This window comes from Lissotriton vulgaris, chromosome 12, assembly GCF_964263255.1.
Source record: "Lissotriton vulgaris chromosome 12, aLisVul1.2, whole genome shotgun sequence".
NCBI lineage: Eukaryota > Metazoa > Chordata > Amphibia > Caudata > Salamandridae > Lissotriton > Lissotriton vulgaris.
In genome coordinates, this window is record NC_141700.1 from 408,837,127 (window position 1) to 408,855,112 (window position 17,986).

At 47.8% G+C, this 17,986-nt stretch overlaps 1 protein-coding gene across 5 annotated transcripts in view; it reads left to right on the top strand.

Moving 5' to 3' along the window:
* CHD9 (chromodomain helicase DNA binding protein 9) overlaps positions 1-17,986 on the top strand; it is a 2,197,083-nt gene that overhangs the window by 1,115,130 nt on the left and 1,063,967 nt on the right. For all 5 annotated transcript variants that reach the window (XM_086945174.1, XM_086945175.1, XM_086945176.1 and 2 more), the window contains one exon: positions 8,638-8,848. In XM_086945174.1, the coding sequence (XP_086801300.1) occupies positions 8,638-8,848 (211 nt within the window). The remainder of the gene's footprint in view (positions 1-8,637; positions 8,849-17,986) is intronic.

Sequence of the window (17,986 nt, forward strand, 5' to 3'; positions counted from 1 at the left end):
ACCCATTGAGAAAAGTTTCAAACTCCAAGCTAGTAAATTGTGTTCCGTTGTCTGTAATCAAAAACTCAGGATAACCCTCTTTTAAAAACACATCGTTAAGAAAATCAATAACTGTCCTTGAAGAGACCTCCTTCACAAATTTTATTTCTGGCCACTTCGAATAATAGTCCATGAAGACCAAACCAAATCTTGACGAAGAATCCAGCGCCTGAAAAGGACCAACAATGTCCAACCCTAACTTAACCCATGGGGCTGATGGCAACACAATGGGAGTCAGTGGAGAAGTGCGTAACTTAGTAACCTTATCACAACTGGAGCAAATAACACATGATTTTACATACTCCTCAACAAAACTATCCATAGAAGGCCACCAAAAAGAAGAATGCACTCTTTTTTTAGTCAAAGTTGCTCCTAAATGTCCTTCATGAGAATTCTTGACCAAAACTGCCCTTAGTGTAGCCGGAGGAACTAACTTGTCCCCCTAAGCAACAACCCATCTTCGATTGGTAACTCATCTGCGACTTGCAAGAAAGTTTTGAATTCAAAAGATAAGTTCCTTTCTTTAGGCCAACCACTTTCTACAAACTTCATCACATTAGCTAAAGAACAATCTTCTGCAAGAGCCTTGCGCCACACCTCTTCAGACACTGCACACAAATGAGGAACATCTACAGCTGCAACAATAAAATCTTCTTTATCTTCTTCCTTAAGATCTGTCTCAATTTCAATTATATCAGAAGAACGGGATAAAAAATCTGCACACCCATTCTTTGAACCAGGGATGTTCTCAACTGAAAAATCAAATTGAAGTAGTTTTGAAGAAAGTCTTGATATTCTAGGTGTGGAAGCCCTCACATTCTTGCCACTAAGAATAAAAATTAGGGGTTTATGATCGGTTTGGAGACAGAACCTACGGCCCCAAATGAGATTTCTAAATTTCATAACAGCCCACCAGCATGCTAGTAATTCTTTTTCAATTACCGAATATTTAATTTCTGATGCAGACAATACCCTGGATGCATAACCAATTGTTCTAACTTCTCCATTTTTCTTTTGAGTCAAAACTGCACCCAACCCTACTTTGCTAGCATCCACCGTAAGAGTACACAAAACAGATGGATCATAATGTCCGAGAACTTTAGGAGATGTTAACTGTTGTTTAACCCACTCAAACACAACTTGGCACTCTTTATTCCATTCAAACACCACACCTCTCTTTAGCATACATGAGAGAGGTCTCAATTTGCTTGCAAAATCTGGCACAAAACGAGAGTAAAATTCACATATACCAAGAAAAGACTTGAGAGAAGTTTTATCTGAAGGAGCTTTAGATTTGACGATTGAGACTACTAAACTCACTTTTGGGAAAATACCACTCTCATTCACCAAATGTCCCAGATACTCAACCTCTTTAACCCTGAAAACGCACTTATCTCTACGTAGCACCACACCATTCTCTTGAAATCTGGACAACACTGCATTCAAAATCTTGTCATGTGTTTCATTGTCATGAGCAAAGATGAGAACATCATCTTGAAACACAGAAAGACCCTCGATCCCCTTCAGCATCTCTGACATTAGGCGTTGGAATACCGACGCTGCCGAAGAGAGACCAAAGGGCATGCGTACGTACTGAAAAGTCCCAAATGGTATAACAAATGCTGTGAGATTTCTTGAATGAGGAGCAAGCTCAACCTGATGGTAGGCCGACGCTAAATCTAATTTTGTAAAAACCTTAGCATCCTTAAGTGTGGCCAGCATTTCATTAATGTTTGGGAGAGGATGGGAATCTACCCATATCTCCTTATTCAGGCAACAAAGGTCAACACAGACTCTCAGCTTACCATTTTGTTTACGAGCCACAACCAAAGGGGACAACCATAAAGAGGACTCCACTGGTTCAATTATTCCTTTAGAACACAAAGAATCCAATTCTTTTTCTAGATCTTGTCTTATACTAAAAGGAACATTCCTTAGTTTATGTTTAACTGGGGATGCACCTTCCTTTACAATAATTTCATGTTGGAAGTCTTTTATCGTACCCAATTCCCCAGAGAAAACATGAGGATACTGGTTTACAAGGCCTTCCAGATCAGGATGGTCGCTTATAGCCAGAACTTGTTCTTTTGCTCCTGGTCTAAGTACCATCCCAAACAACCCCTGGTGGAACCAACCCAAGATATTCAAACCTTTGTGGTCTACATACATCTTTCCAGCTATTCTGCGCCCCTTAAACTCAAGGATGTCTTCAATGTATCCCGATAGGTTGATTTCACGACCTTCATAATTTATTGCCTTTCTATCCGGTGGTAACAAAGATCTATTGGGCCATGTTGTTTTAAATAATTCCAAAGTAATCATTGTAATGCGAGCACCAGAGTCAACAAGTAGATATAAGGATCGATCTCCAACCAAAATGTCGACATAGGGATCAACACATAAGTCTGGATTACCCACAATTACACCATCATCTCTGACAACAACCACCATGTTGCTTAACTCTCTCGTAACAGTCTTCTTCTTCACTTTGGATATTCTGCTCAGTGACACATTTTACCTGAACAGGTTTAGAACGCATACTGTACTTAAATGTTTGGCAAACTTTAGCAAAACGGCCTAACTTATTGCAATTTTTACATACAACTGACTTTGCTGGACACCTTGCACCACCAAAATGTGGTTTAAAACCACATCTAAAGCAAATATTGGTTCTTGAAAAAAATGGGTTAGTATTGTTCCATGCATTCTGTCTTTCAGAACCCCTGTTTTCCGAAACTTTATTATCTTGTGTTTTACTGTCTCTTGTTTTAACTATAGAAACAGATTCTTTCTTCTCTTCCTCCAACTCCTTTGTTGATAACTGAGATGTCTCGATACTCTTAGCTCGTTTGTTTAAGGTTAAAATGCCTCCGCCCTGCTCTTTCACAACGAAGCCAACCGCAAGTAAAATAAAACGTTTTCCTTACTTTACTCGACGTCTGTGGCTCTCAAATGTTTAAGGATTTCCTCTTACGTTTTCTCTTTACGTTTCTTGACTCGAATTTCGCCTCTTGTGGGTTTAATGTGATGGCCCAGCACTCGTCGCCAAAAATTATGTAGTAGTTGAATAATGAGGAGACAAGATCAAAGCCAGTTTGTTGATTTATTGTAGATTAGCTGGACCATCAGAGCAGGACAACTGTAGCTACAAAGTGAATCTGGCAACTGCCACAAAGAGAACACTCAGCAGAGAATGCAGTAACACACATTCTTAAACAAACCCAAGCTACTACACTCCTCTTATTAATTGGAGGAAGACTGCTATTTCTCCAAAATATGAACCTATCTCAACTTTGACTTTCTCATTCCGAAAAAATCTTTTTTCTTTCTTGGTCAGTAGTCCAATATTTCTTTCTACACCAAAGTTTGTCTTGCATGTTCTTAAATGTTGGCATGTGTGGGAAATCTTTTCCTTCAACCCATTTCATTTTCCCTCTCTCATGTGATAATAGAGCATCCTTTGTGTCCAGTCATTTTGACTGATATTCTGCCTCTTTTTTAAAGTACATGGGAAGGATTAGCCGAAAACCTCAGAGACGGACGGAGGGATGAGTCTTTAAGGGACCAAGGGTCTTAAGAATTCCTGTCTCTTAGATGTGTGGCCATTATCATGATGCTCAAATGTTAAGGGAGGTTTTAACATAAGAGTTAGCTGAGAGGAGGATGTTTGGCTTAAGCCACTGATGGGGTCTCAAAATGTATGTGTACATCAAGATAATGCTGAACTGAGCTGGAGGGCAATGCAGACTAGCCCGACATTTAGATAGCTAAAACCTGATTCAACGTACCTGCTGAGCTTTAACCTGTCCTCCTGCAGTTTTCTTAAATTTTGTTCTCAAAATGTTCTTTGCATTTTGCTTGGATATTTATCTGAAAGAGATACTAGCCGCAGATTCCATCACGTAGAATTATCCCCAGGCGTGAGACTTGATCCGGAAACTTTATGACACAGCACCCCTGCGTGCCCGGGGCGGCATCACGCGACTCCCCCCAAGCGTCGTCCGCGTACCTGACGTCAGCAAGGTCAAATAAGTCCCACCCCAGCGCGCCTAAGTCAGTTTTTTCCTTTTCCGTGTGCAACGTGGATCCGGTCTCTGCTACAGGTCTGTTTGGGGCCTCTTTTTTCTTCCTCATTATCTATTTTTTGGTGGAACAGTGTGCGAATGCCTTCGGGCTTCAAAACTTCCACGTTGGGTGGGCGTCTTATTTGTGGTGTTAGGGGGAGGATCACTGATCCACTGATTGGGCGGCGTTCTAACAGTTATAGCATAAATAGTGGCGGGCGCGCCAGATGAAACTTCTCTCAGCGTGTCTCTCAAGGTCGGCTTCCTCTCCTCGATCAGCCTCGGCAGACGGCTTCAGATACGGCCGCTGTCATCGTCCTCACCCTTCTCCTATGTTGCTGGTGCATCGCTCCCCGGTGGGTAAGTGTCGCAGTTTGTCCCCGAGGCTGGCGTTCGGCCTGCCGGGGTGGTGGACTCTCCGCGGGTGATGCAGCCCCGCATGTCATCCTCCTATCCACCATTTCCCGGTGACGGAGCGTCAGGAGTCAAGATGGAGACATAGGCGGCTGCTTTGCAGGCTTCGCTGGCGTCTCCTCCTCGCCTCGCTCGTGTCTCCTCCTCCTTCCCCTCCTTGTGCATCAGCGGATCCCTTGCCTTGCGCTGGGCCCTCCGGCACCACCAGCGGCTCTGGCCCCAGCACTGACTGGTTCGTATCCAGTCTTGGAGGATGTGGTGCTGTTGGGGTGTGGCCTTTCGGGGGTCCCTCCTTCAGACCACGGCACCCCCGCCTCGTCACAAACTCCAGCTGGAGTGCCTGTGGTGTCGCTGGAGGTTGCCGTGGCTCGGGTCGCATCCCCAAGCCCCACTTGGCCCTCTGGGCAGGTGAATGCCTTGACCACGGCTGAGCTGACGCCGCACCGGCGCCAGCACCTGCTGGCCTTGGCGGCACCACAGGGGTCGGTGGACCCTCCTCGCCCCGCTCTGGATTGAGGTAGGGTGGTGCACCCTCATCCCTTTCCAGGCCCCTCTCGTCCCTCCCCGCGGGCGGCTGCCTCGTCTGAGGGCGAGTCGGAAGTTGAATCATCCCTGGCTCCGCACAGGGGTCATGCAGCAGATTAGTCTTCGGACCATCCCTCTTCTCCATAGGTTGCCTGCATACTGGTGTCATCCTCCTTGGAGACAGGCCGCCGCGTGGTGTCTTCTTCACTGGCTTCATCGAAGGGCGGCTCCCCATCATTTCCGAGGCCGAGGTGTTTGTCGAAGGAGCGGCAGGCTACCCATTCTTCGGTTCCTTCTGACTTCCAGGTCGGCCTTTGTCCGCCCCGCTTGGGTTCGGGGTCGGGCGCCTTAGTTTGCAACCGTTGCCCACGGAGGAGCTGCTTTCTCCACCGCGGAGCCCTAAGGAGGCGGGTGAGGCCTTCCCTCACGCGGAGTCCACGGCTGTGGGCATTCTATGCATGGGTGAACCGATTGCTCACTTCCTGGCTGACCATTTCTTGGAGGTTCTCCACCAGGGCTCTGGTGGGAGGGAGATCTTGCTTCCCTTTGAGGGTTTGCTCCTTTCTTCCCTGATGGGGGGTCAGGTGCCTCAGCACCTGCCTCAGGGGATCCGGTGCCTCAGCACCTCCTTCACCGGCACCGAGGTGTCTTTCCCTCCACCCCTCTGCCTCCAGTCCACTTTTACGGGCTGCTTTTCCCTCCAAGCTGCCGCTGTTGACTCCACAGACCGGGGAGGCCCGCTGGCTGGACTCTTGGGGTCACAACATGTTAGCCTCGACCAGCGCTGCCCTGCGAGCCCTTAACACCTTATGTGTGTTGGCTAGCGCCTCCTGTTGTTTATGGGACTCTGCTGAGTCTTTGGGATCCGCAGCTTCCTATGAGACTGTTCAGGTGGACTTACGGCATCATGCGCTGGATGGCCGGGAGCTAGCGGCGTTTATTCTCTGCTCCGCTCTGGACATCTCAGAGGTGCTGGGCCCGGCCATGGCTTTCTCAGTCGCCATGCTTGGCTTCGGGACGGAGTGTTCCCTCAAAATATTCAGGAGCGGCTGATTGATTGTCCGTTTGATGGCAGTCTGTTATTCCATGCCCCGGCTGACTCCGCCATTCAAAGATTCCTGGCTGGGATCCGTCCTCCTCCGCCCTATCCTCCTCCTCCTCCTCCTCAGTGACTGCTGAGTTGAGCTTGTTCTGGGCTTTTCTGTGTGCCAGTTGCCCTTGCTGTGGAGCGCGTTTTATGGCCATTTGAGTCCTCCTTGCTGGGACTATTGCATTGCTGGCTGCTGGACGGCCATTTCTGTGTGTGTATGTTTTTGCCGGAGTTGTTTGCACAGACTTGGCCCTAAGATTAGGCCTTCTGTTTTCTCTTGGGCTGCTTAACAAGCCTTTCGCTGGGGTTTCTTTCCCCAAGGCTCTTTTTGTTTTTTTCCTGTGCTGCGGAAGTTATTCCAAAAGAGGGTTCCCATATCTTGGGACTTACCGTACCCTATGTGGGGTAGTAGTAGTAGCTGTTATATAGCTTGCACTCTGCTAGGGAGTTCTGGTCAACTTCGGGTGCCGGTTTTCTATGACGTTTCTGTATTTTGCTTTTGCTTCTTGAGGTGTAATGCGCGGCCCCTCATAGTGGTGTGTCCGGGCATTTCCTCACCTTCCTGCTCCTGTCTTGAGGGCTGGGATTATTCTGTGTGCTCCCTTGTCAGGCGTCGCCTGCCTGGTCTTCCTAGGGCCCCGGGTTGTACTTCTTGCTTCTGGCGGCTTATGACTGTCTGCACTGTTCTGGCTGGCCTGTTGCCCTCCATCTGGATGGGGCTTGCCTTCCTTTCCCTCATTTCCTTGGGCCCTCTTGGCTTTTTCTTCTTCTTCCTCCTCTTCCTGCCTTGACATTGGATGAAAGCTCTGTTGCCTTGTATGGGAGTGGGGTGCTTCAGCCTCTCTGGCCTTGTCCTTGGTTCCTCTGCTGTGAGTGTACGGGCCTCTTGAGTCTTCTTTATTCCTCGTACCTCCTCTTGGGGTCGGTGGTGTTCTGCTTGTGGGGGTTCCTCTTGCCTGGCAGGGACGAGGTTACTTTCCTGTTCCGCAGATCTGGTACCCTGTGGGACCCTCTGTTCTGTCCAGGCTTTTGTGGTCCTTTCGCAGACCCTTCTTCCCCGTGGGTATTGCCAGGGTATCTATGCTATGTGAAGAAAACTGCGGCTAGTAGTCTCTATCAGAAGTACAAGTTACTCACCTTCAGTAACAATGTATCTGATAGACACGATTCTAGCCGCAGATTCCTTCACGGCCCGCCCTTCCTCCCCGTTCTGCGAGAACCCTTGGGTTGGTCTAAGGTACTCGCTTCCCGGTGGGGGGCTGTGCCTCCTGTGAGTGCCTTCTTTGCTCTTGATGGGTGGCTCCGTCTGGTTGCGATTCATTCCTCCTCCTGGTTCTTTGAGGATGGGGTTAAGGTGCTCTTGTGCCCCGCTGCTCTGGCTACTCCAGGTTTGCAGGGGGGGGGGTTGCCTTCAATCTCTGTCCTTCCCTCCCCTCCCTTCCTCTCTTGCTTGTAAGGCTCCTGGCCCCTCTGCTAACCTCTGAATAGGTGTCATCTGGCCATGCCTTGCCCTTGTTCCTTGGGGGGTGGTTGCCCTCTATGCTGGGTGGCTTGGAGGTTTGTTGTTCCTGTCTGTCTTGAGACTGCCCTCCCCCCTTCCGTGTTTCTGGCTGGGGGCGGTAGGCCTGCTACATGGGTCATGCCTTTTAAGCATGTTCCTAGTTTCTGGGACACAGGGGGAGGGGGAAGGCTGTATACATAGTGGCTGCTCAGGGCTCTTCTCTGATCTTTCTTCTGCCTTTGGACACTGCAGTGTTGCACTGTTCCTTATGGAGCCGTTGTCTCCATTCTCTTTCTACTCTTTCGCACACTGCTCCCATGTTTTTTTATCTGGTGGCTCCGCGTTCTGGTGCGGAAAAGTTCTCCAAAGAAAACTGACGTAGGTTCGCCGGGGTGGGACTTATGTGACCTCGCTGACGTCAGTCACGTACGCAGACGACGCCTGGGCAGAGTCGCGTGATGCCGCCCCGGCACGCAGGGATGCAGTGGCAAAAAGTTTCAGTATCCAGTCTCACGCCTGGGGATAATTCTACGTTAAGGAATATGCGGCTAGAATTGTCTCTACCAAGGTAAGTAACTCCTATATTATGTATGTTAAGGATAAGTGGCTTTTTGGGGTCAAGCACACCTGTTTGTGGACATGTAGGGAAACGTGCAGCCAAGGTAGACCATTTTGGTTCTAATTCCAAGTTCAGCTAGAATGCCCATGGTTGTCAGTCTATGATCTTCATATTCCTCCAGAGACAGCTGATGCTGGTACCACATGACAAACATAAAAACAGTGATGTTGCACCCATTCTATACCTTTTATCACGTATTGGATGTGGCACATGGTTTATAGTTACTCTCTTATGAAAAAAAATAATAATATTTTTTAATAGTAAGTCATGTGCATGTTTTTCAGATTTCCTTGTAACAAAACATTCTTTCGAGAAAGCCTAATATTCCCCAGAAAAGATGGAAAACTGGGAAGTTAATGCATTGTTATGTTTACACACTTCACAGGAGCTGAAGAGAAGATTACTGGGGAGTTTAGAGAGATGCATGGTCTTGGGGCTCCTGACTTTCACCTGCAAGCAATGGTTCAATCTGCTGGTAAACTCGTTCTTATTGATAAGCTCCTCCCAAAGATGAAAGCAGGTGGGCACAAAGTCTTGATTTTCTCTCAGATGGTGCGCTGCCTTGACATTCTTGAGGACTATCTCATACACAAAAGGTAATATTCCCTTTAATTATAAGGATTATTTTCTTTTCTGACCCACATGTTTGTGCTGATCCTCTGTTTAAAGGTTCATTTTGAGGGGGTGGGGGGAGTGATGGGTTGATTGTTTCAAATCTCAGCATCTAGTAATTACACTTGACTGCACTACCGTCCACTGTGTGTCTCTCTCTCTATCCCCAGCCCGCCCGCCACAGCCAAGATAACCCTCCCAAGAGCAAATCCATTCTAAACAGGAAAGAACGCAACCCAGACTGGTTTTAGCCAATTTAGGCCTTGTCAGTAGGGTACTACTTGTGTCCTTTGGCACTATGAGCACAGGACCCGTGGCTGACCATACCCATCACACACAGGGTGTAGCACTGACAAGGTTTCTAGATCTGACAGGCAAAGGCTGCTACCCAAGATATTTCATTGTGAGAAAGAAGTGTGATAGATGACCTCCAATTTCGGATTTCTATAAACTGAACATATCTATGGAAACCGTTTCAGGGTCGTTTTACTGAGAAAGATTTTTCCTTTTCTGGCTCAACAGCCACTACCGCAGGAAGAGCAAAAGGTCTTAAGTCCAGCGGCATTCATGAGAAATGTTGATACAAGATTTTTGGGAGTGAAGCCATAACACAGGTTTTTAGACCCAAGGTCAACATGTCATCAGGAAAGACAGCTGTGAAAGAGCTCATATACCAAACAAGCAGATTATCACCCTGGTGCCTGTGCTTTAGATTACTCTAAGAAGCATTTTTGGTCACAAATTAATACTGATTAATATCTACATGACACCAGGCACTGGAAACCTTATCAGAACTCTGAAAATTGACCAACCCCAAAATGACTTTTTAACAGACACCAGCATTTCACTTGTACCATTGTGGAAATCTAAAATAATTTCTGCTAGCATAAGCTGAAGCCATCTTGTCTGTGCCACCCATTTTGTTAGCTATGTAATTCGCCCATCCTCTGCTGCTTGTCTTTTTCACTACCTGTGCTGTCTATTTTAGTTGACTGCTAAAAGCAATATGCATGCTAAAGAGTTTGTAGCTGTTAGAACACCTGGTCTCAGACTCAACTGTCAATCTCTTAGTGCTAAAAAAAAATGTAGGAACCGCTGCACTCCTGGAGTCTTCAAATGTAAATAAAATTTGTTGAAGGGTCAGCTGGTTTAGGTTGCTCAAGATGATCACTGTAGGAAGGTGGATTCCTGACTATGGTTGCCCCCAACTTTTTGCCTGGTGTTTTGCTGGTTTTCCGACTTAGTTGGCCTGGGGCCCTGCCAATCAGGACCTCAGACCTACTGCTCTCTCTGTAAAATGGATTCCATGTACCCTAGGTACATATCTAATTGGTACTGGGCCACCTTATCAGACCCTGTAACTCAGGGCATAGGTGTACCCAGGGCCTACCAGGGGCTGCAGCATGTATTATGCCACCCCTGGCTGGCCATCTAAATCTGACACAACTGGCTGCACGAAAGCTGGGGCAAGGTGGTGTAAACACCCTTTGCTTTAGATATAGTATACCTATATCTAACCCTAAAATGGACACACAGATTCACAGTCACTCCTATGGCAGGCCTTGACAATCCTGAAGGCAGAGTGCTTGGAATCGTGTGAGATGGTGCTCTGGCATGAGCTGAGCCCGTTTGCAGCTTGCGGAACCAAGTCCTAATAGCTGTTCCATGATAACGCATACCATATACTCTTAAGTGCATTATAATCCTCGCGGTTATATGCTATCTTTGGTATCGCTTTATCAAAACATGTCGAGTAAGGTGTCATACGAATTGGAATACTAACCCCTCGCCAATTCTGGCGACGGGGTTAGCATTCCACCCTTCTAGAGGGACACGACATGTATGTAACTGTGAACCCCGGTTAAAGTTAACTCGAGCCTCAGCATCACAAAATGGATGCTGCCACCACAGACACAAGTCTGACCCCCTGCAGCTGGGAGTCCTTCCAGCGAGGGGAGCTTGGACAAAGGGTTTCCTGTCAGGGGCGGTGCTAGCACCATCCCAGACAGGGTTTTGTGTATCCTGGGTAGGCAGGGCTTTACAGGAAGGTGACTGCAAGTGGCACCCCGGTGCTCACTACGCATCTGCCGGCTAGAACCAGTTCCAGGGGCACACCAGCCCCTGAGCTGGGGAAAGTCCGGCATGGGAGAGGGGTGTAACCACCCCCCTTCCTGGTCCCACCCCTAGGGCAGGACCTAGTCGCGTACCCACCCCTTTCTTTAGGATAAAGGCAGGAGCGGGGACCCTTCCAAATTAGATCATCTTTGAATCAAGAAACTACTTTCTACGAAAGGAACTCTCGACTTCTTCTCAAGATTTCTCCCTTGTGGCTAAGGAGTAGTCACCCTGCACCCGCAGGCACCACCTAAGAACACTGCGGTTTGCTGCACGTCCTTCCTCCGGAATCCGACCGACCAGCACGACGAGACCCGGCTTCCCTGACACCTCTGACCTCTACCTACCTCTACAGCTAAGTTGAGAACCGTAGGTGCGACGAGACCTCGAGGGACCGGCCATCATCAGAACTGCACGACTTCTATCCAGCACGACCGCCGAGGGATCCTCGTGTGAGTGCTTTGGGGTCCGAGAAGCCCCAACCCTGAGTAGCTCCAGCACCGAAGTCCAGCCCTCCAGCATCCACCAGATCTGCGTGGGGCCCATCTGCTTTTTGCTGCTCACCGCGTTGTCTGGCTACTAGCCGCTGGCTTGTGGCCTTCCCGACGACGACCTACGACATCACCACTGCTGGTCTGGTTGCTCCAGACTGGCTCTTGCTCCCTTCCAAAAGAGGAGCACCCCGGACCCTCCTGGTCCACTCCAGACGCCATTTTAGGTCCACCGCGTGGGCTTGAATTTGCCAAGACTTGTTGCCCCAATCCTGGGTCCAGCGACGTCGACAGCAGCAACCATCGTGGGACAGCTCGCACCTCCATCCTGGTTGCCGACAACGCCTCCTGGTCCGTGAGACTGCAGAGCCCAGCGTCGCCCACTCACCTGGTCGAGGTGACTCCATCCGGTGCCATCCTGGTGCCCATCTAATCACTGGCTAGTGATTCAGAACTTGGTCCCCTCTGCTTACAGGTGTCTTCCATCTTCGATCCAGGCTTGGATCCACCGAACAATCTTCACTGGTCGCCTGCCAGCAACTTCTTCTTTCAGGTTCCATAGACTGCAACGAGGATTCCTGTCGTCTTTCCAGACCTATGCTGCCGCAGCCCCTGGGCTACGTAACTTCGGCATTTCGGTGCCCCAGCATAGCCTCACTATCCAAGGGTCCAGATCCTTTTCGTTTTTCAGCCTATCTAGTCGGGTTCGCCCGAGAACACTAACTTTGCTTTTACTAGCCTCCATAGACTTTGTCCCGCATCCCGCGTGAGAGTGCACACTCTGCACCCGAGTCCCCTAGGCCTCCTACTAGTAATCTGAAGGTTCACTAGCGTAGTCCTAGCGATTCCAAAGCCTATTAGTCCAGTACTTACCTGCTAGTAATTTCGCATTCCACTTTTGTAGTATATGGTTTTTCGTGCCCCTCGGGCATTTGTGTAAATTGTGCAACTTAAAGTATTTTCGTAAGAGTTTTGTTGTGTGCTTAGTACCCTGTCCTCATAAAGAGTACAGGGCTGTTGTGATCTAAATAAATACACTGTTTATTTTCATAACACTTGTGTGGTGTCCTTTCACTTGGTGTTCAAGGGGTATATGTGATGGTATAACAGCTGACTTAACACGCCCTCTAGAGTTTAGCCTGAAGACTGCTCGTATCCATGCTACTAGGATAGCTGGTCTATAAGGTTGACTTACAACCAATCATCAATAAGGGTTGTTTGGAATGATGCAAAGTGCTCACTAGAATAGTGAACACTATATATCAGGCCAACTTCTCACAATCACTTCCTAACCTGTAGGTGCAAGTCGTGAAACGCCAAACAAGCCTTACGTGTGTATGGGTTATAACTTGCGATACAAAAGGGGATGATGGACAGAGAGTTTGAGCAAATCAAACACCCCCAGTCAACTGGTCTGGGTTTAATCCATCACCATTCGTTAGCTCACTTCGCCACCCCAGTTCAGGCATGGCCATATGCAAATCAGTCTGACCCTGTGCCTCATGGGAACAGTCCAGCCCGAACTGCCAAAGCCATGTCTTCCCTGGACCGGAAACAAGCATCCTGGGACCGGTTTCTGGCATTTCAGCCATCATCAGCCAGGCTAGCTTGTGGCAAAGTGAGCAAGGGACTCACGTCTGATCATACCCTGCCAACTTAGGGCGAACACAGCTATACATGAACGAAAACGAACAATAGCAACTATCCGAAAACTGCAGCAAATGTAAAGACCGGGAACTAGAATGTAGAAAAAGAACACAAGGAAAGTGAAAGTGTGAAATAGAAACATGTAGACTGGAAATGTGCAACAGTGTGGGCATAAAAGCTTTGAAGGTGTCAGAAAGGAAGAAAAAGAAAAGCAAGACAATAGAGAGTCAAAACTGGGTGAAGATGGGTAAAGATGAATACAGAATGGTGAAAGAAAGAAAGAATGGTAAGATGAGCTAACTAATGAGGGTACAGACAAAATGTTGGAAATGGGTGGAAGAGAGCAAGAGGAAAACATATCAGGGTGACACAATACAAGTTCAAAGGAGAGTTATAAGAAGCAACTGTATTCGAGTCTCTCATTGAGACCCATCGGATCACATATCCAGTCTACATTTGTTGCAGTTTTCGGATAGTTGTTGTTGTTCATTTTGGTTCATGTTCTGTTCTTGTTCATTTTGGTATATCGTTTTTCACCATATGTTTTTCCAGCTTTCACTGTGTGTAACTTTATTGCCTCTCGTTTACACTTACATTGTGTCCGCAGTCCTCTTACCATGACTACTGTTTTACTTTGTTTTAATCCCATGCCGCGTTCTTCCGGGTTTTTACATTCTAGCTACAGACGTGTCCACAAACTTATCCTGCATGCTCACCCTCAGCAACTTATGCCACTTGGTGACAGTAAGCTCTTTGCAGTAGTCCAAGCATTCACGGTTTTTCATTTTACATTTGCGCACTAATATCTCTAGTACTTTATACCACGGGCAATGCACCTTCACTGTGACGCGTTCGAAGCACGATTCTACTTTCAATTTTATCTTCGTGATTACACCCTCGTTTCCACACCAACACCATAGTATTTTTTCATTGACTTTGCAGCATTACGAAACCTGCATTACCTTCATTAATTTGGAATCACTTTCACGTTGCCATTGAGGAACCAACATCCACTTTTCTCGTCATTTCTCACCTGCATATGCATGATGTCACTCCACGGTGTTACCAGTTACCTCAGAAGATTTGCCCTCCGCGTTCGGATTTTCATTTTTTTGGCCCATTCTGATTCTTTTAGCCACACTTTATCTAGTCACGCCAGAGCCAGTTGGCCATTCGGTTCACTTGCATGTTTTGCTCGGAGTAATCTGTTGATCCATCTGTTTTAGGGCTCTTGTTACATACTTCTTTATTCCGTTTTCTTCCCATAGAATTTAACCCCCTGAAGAAGAGCCGTGCGCTCGAAATGCATCTGGGATTCGTCTAAATGTGTCATTGTGATTACCCTACAATATTTCCAGCATTGAGTTTTTACCGTCCTTATTCGACCAAACACTATGCATGGATTGATTGTATCATGTGACGTAATATGATGAAAAACATTGGTTGAATTAAACCTCTACATTACTTGAAGTTAACAAGACGTTTAATTGATTGCTTTGAACACCCAGCAATTATTTTTGCCTGCAGGAGTGCTCAAGTTATAACCCTTACACACGTAAGGCTTGTTTGGGGAATCTTAGGGCTGCCATAAGCACTCCTGCTTCCCCTTTCACTTTGCTGACTAAGTGATTTCGCATCTGCCCATGTTTGTTGGTAACTATTCCTGTGTAGGCCTGTACCTTCTATTTGTAACGACCTGCTTACAAGTGCAGAAAACTGTTTATAAGCACCATGGTCTGTGTATTCAAGCCACTACTTCCTGGAACACTTGAGGGTGTTGTATGGACGTGGTCGCACTCATGAGTGAATAAACTTGTTATTTTGCTTCAGTGTCAATCTTTTTTGTTGGTCTATGGACCCGTAGACTAGATAAGGGTGAACCCTGCACCGGTGTGCCCTTTAAAAAGGCACATTTCCAAACCGTATTCACCTTGGAATATGGGTTAGTATGAAAAATAGCTTTTATTTGAAGGGCCATATGAGTGGACCATGTAACTCCTTGCTACTCAGTCTTTCACATCAGATTCCTAGATTTGTTCCGATTTAGAGGGCAATTGAGAAGTTCTCTATTAATTTATAAAGGAGCCTGGCCTTATAATGCGTTTTACCATTTTTAATAGCACTGTGAGCAGACTGTCCTTTTATTATAAAATACAACTAATGGTGCTCCACAGCTACTCTACTTTGTGCTGTCAGATGCTATCTAATATAGACGATTAGTTGTAGATTCCTTACCTTAGTTTTTCCCCCACGTGTCAGTCTGGATATGGAGATTTTTCATCAGCTGTACCCCTGTGCATTGTTTGGCTCTGCGTCCATCGTCGTGGGCACCGGGATAACGCCTCAGGACCTATATAGATGCCAACCATGCATGCTGACGTCAGTTCTCTCTTTTTCGGCGCTAGCCTAAGCACAGATCTGGAGGGAGCTACCCCTTAAGCTAACCTTTTTCGACTTGTTACTGACTTTTTCTTTTGTCTTGGACTCATGGTGCGTTTCTGATATCCCAACGTCGGACCGGCTTCAAGCCCTGTAGCTCCTGTCATTGGACAATGTCCATGACAGATCCCTACCTTGTGTACCTCTGGTGTCTGTGGCACGGCCACAACCCTAATTTGAGCTCGCAAGTGCCAGGCCATGACCTGAAGGCTTTGCAGGAGCGGTCTTGAAAGCTGTCGGAGGCCTGTATCTCAACTCCCCATCACTCCAGTTCTCGTTCAAAGGGAAGGTCTCGAAGACCGGTGTGGCAACCACACTCCTTATCGCACTCCAAGTTGTCGGGGAGGTCTGGTAAGTTAGGCCAACTCAAAAAGTCTTCGAAGAAGCACAGGCATTCTTCAACTTCTCCTTAGCCGTTGTGGAACTCCAAGCATTGTCCCTCGAAAGCTCCATCCTCTGAACCACCTTCTGAGATAACTCCGTGCTTCTTTGCTTTTCCAGGAGCCGGAGCATGTCCTGCCCAAATACAAAAGGTCTGTACCTCATTTTTGGGCCGCCCGGCTCCACTGGTGTGCCTTCGGTCCCCACTAAGAAGTGTTGGGGGCCCTAGGCCTTTCTCGGCAGCTTTGCCCCTAATTCGGGGGGGGGGGGGCGTGGATCTGTTATCAGATCGGGATTGACACCGGTCGATCTCACTTTAACTTTGACGTTGATGCCAACGACCACTCTCCTGGCGTTGACCAGGACTCGGGTCGGAGCGGACCCCATCCTCAACCCCCTAAGTGGACACAGATATCAGATCGATGTCTGTTTCGATGCCGGAAGGGATTTTTGTCCCTGTGTTCATTCGTGGCGTTCATTTTGGGCCAGAAAGTGGAGGGGAGGGGGAGTGGGACCCTTTAACTGACCAGCTTGAAGAACCAGGCTGGCATATAGTCCCTGGTGAGGCCAGTGGTCTGACACTGGTTTGCTTCCTCCACCTACTGTGGCTACTGAAAAGGGAGTGTTTGAGGCATATGAGCCGCAGATTGTACACTATCCATTAGATCGCCACCCTGTGTTGGGCTCGGATGATTGCAGGTTGTTGTCTTCTTGGAAGAAGTGAAGTCTTTGTAGTCACGAGATAGGTGACTCCTCCCTTGGACAATACTGCGCATGGGCATCGGCTCCATCCTTAGATTGTTTTTTTCCGCCACTGGGTTCGGATGAAAGTTTCTCTGCTCCGGCTAGAAAAACACTTTTCAGCAACTTTGAAGCACAGAACTTCCTCAAACTTCTACAAACTACCCTCGACATAGACTACAATACTTTCAAAACCATCAGTTCCATTCCGGTCATCGACGTGGGCCGTTGGGCCTACCGACGCTGTGCGGCCTACACCACATGGAAAGAACTCAGTTCAAAAGATGCCCGGTATGTCGAGCAAAGTTTCCACATAGCGACCACCACAAGGTCTGCAACCTCTGTCTATCGCCGGAATACGACGAGTCGACCTGCACAGTTTGCGCATCCTTCCGATCAAAGAAAGCCATCCGGGATCGGAGAGCCCGTCGACACAAAATGAGGAGATCAGCTCCAGCCCTGGAAGACATCTTCGACAAAGAGGTTCCCCTCGTTCCCGAAGAAGACTCCCCTGATCTTCAGATTGTATCAGAGGCAGACGACTCAGATGACTCCATTCCATCGGGTCAGCGCGTGAGTTCTACTGCCCCTGCACCTCATATTCTGTCCAAACTGAAGGCAAAGGTCAGCACTCCGCCCAAAGGGCCCATTTGAGACCGAATACCTGCTTCGAAAGCCCCACCTTCCAGCCCGGCTCCGAAGAAAACAACTAAGCCTTCTAGTGTCTCGACACCGAGCAAGCCTCTTCCATCGGCACTGAAAAATAAAGATGCCTCCGCGCCGAAGCCAAAAGACCCTTCGGCACCAAAGCCTAAAATAGTACCGGCACCGAAACATAAAGACGTAACGGTACCGAAACCAAAAGAAGCACGGGCTCCGAAGCCGTCCACTTCTACATCGGCGCAGAAGAACACAATTGCCCGATTCCGAGGTGCCCAAATCCTCGAACATGCCTACAAAGCCAAAAACGACACCTTCGGCACCGAAAACTATGCCACAGGACGTTTTAACACCTCTCAAGGCTAAAGAAACACGACAACCTCCCCTGGTACCGAAAAAATCGACACACAAGAAGGTTGTAGAGGAGGAGGAACTTTTTCGACCAGATCCTCGACAAAAGAAAATCTACATAGAACCCAAAGACAGGTCATGTAGGTGCTACACCTCACAAGAAGAGACCAGCAGATGCACCACCCACACCTGTGGTTCCTGCCAAGAAAAAGGACTGTGCAACATCCCCTATGCACCTTTCCTCTCCTATACCTCCTCTTCCTTCTTCTCCTGTTCCTCCTCACATATCACCTCAAA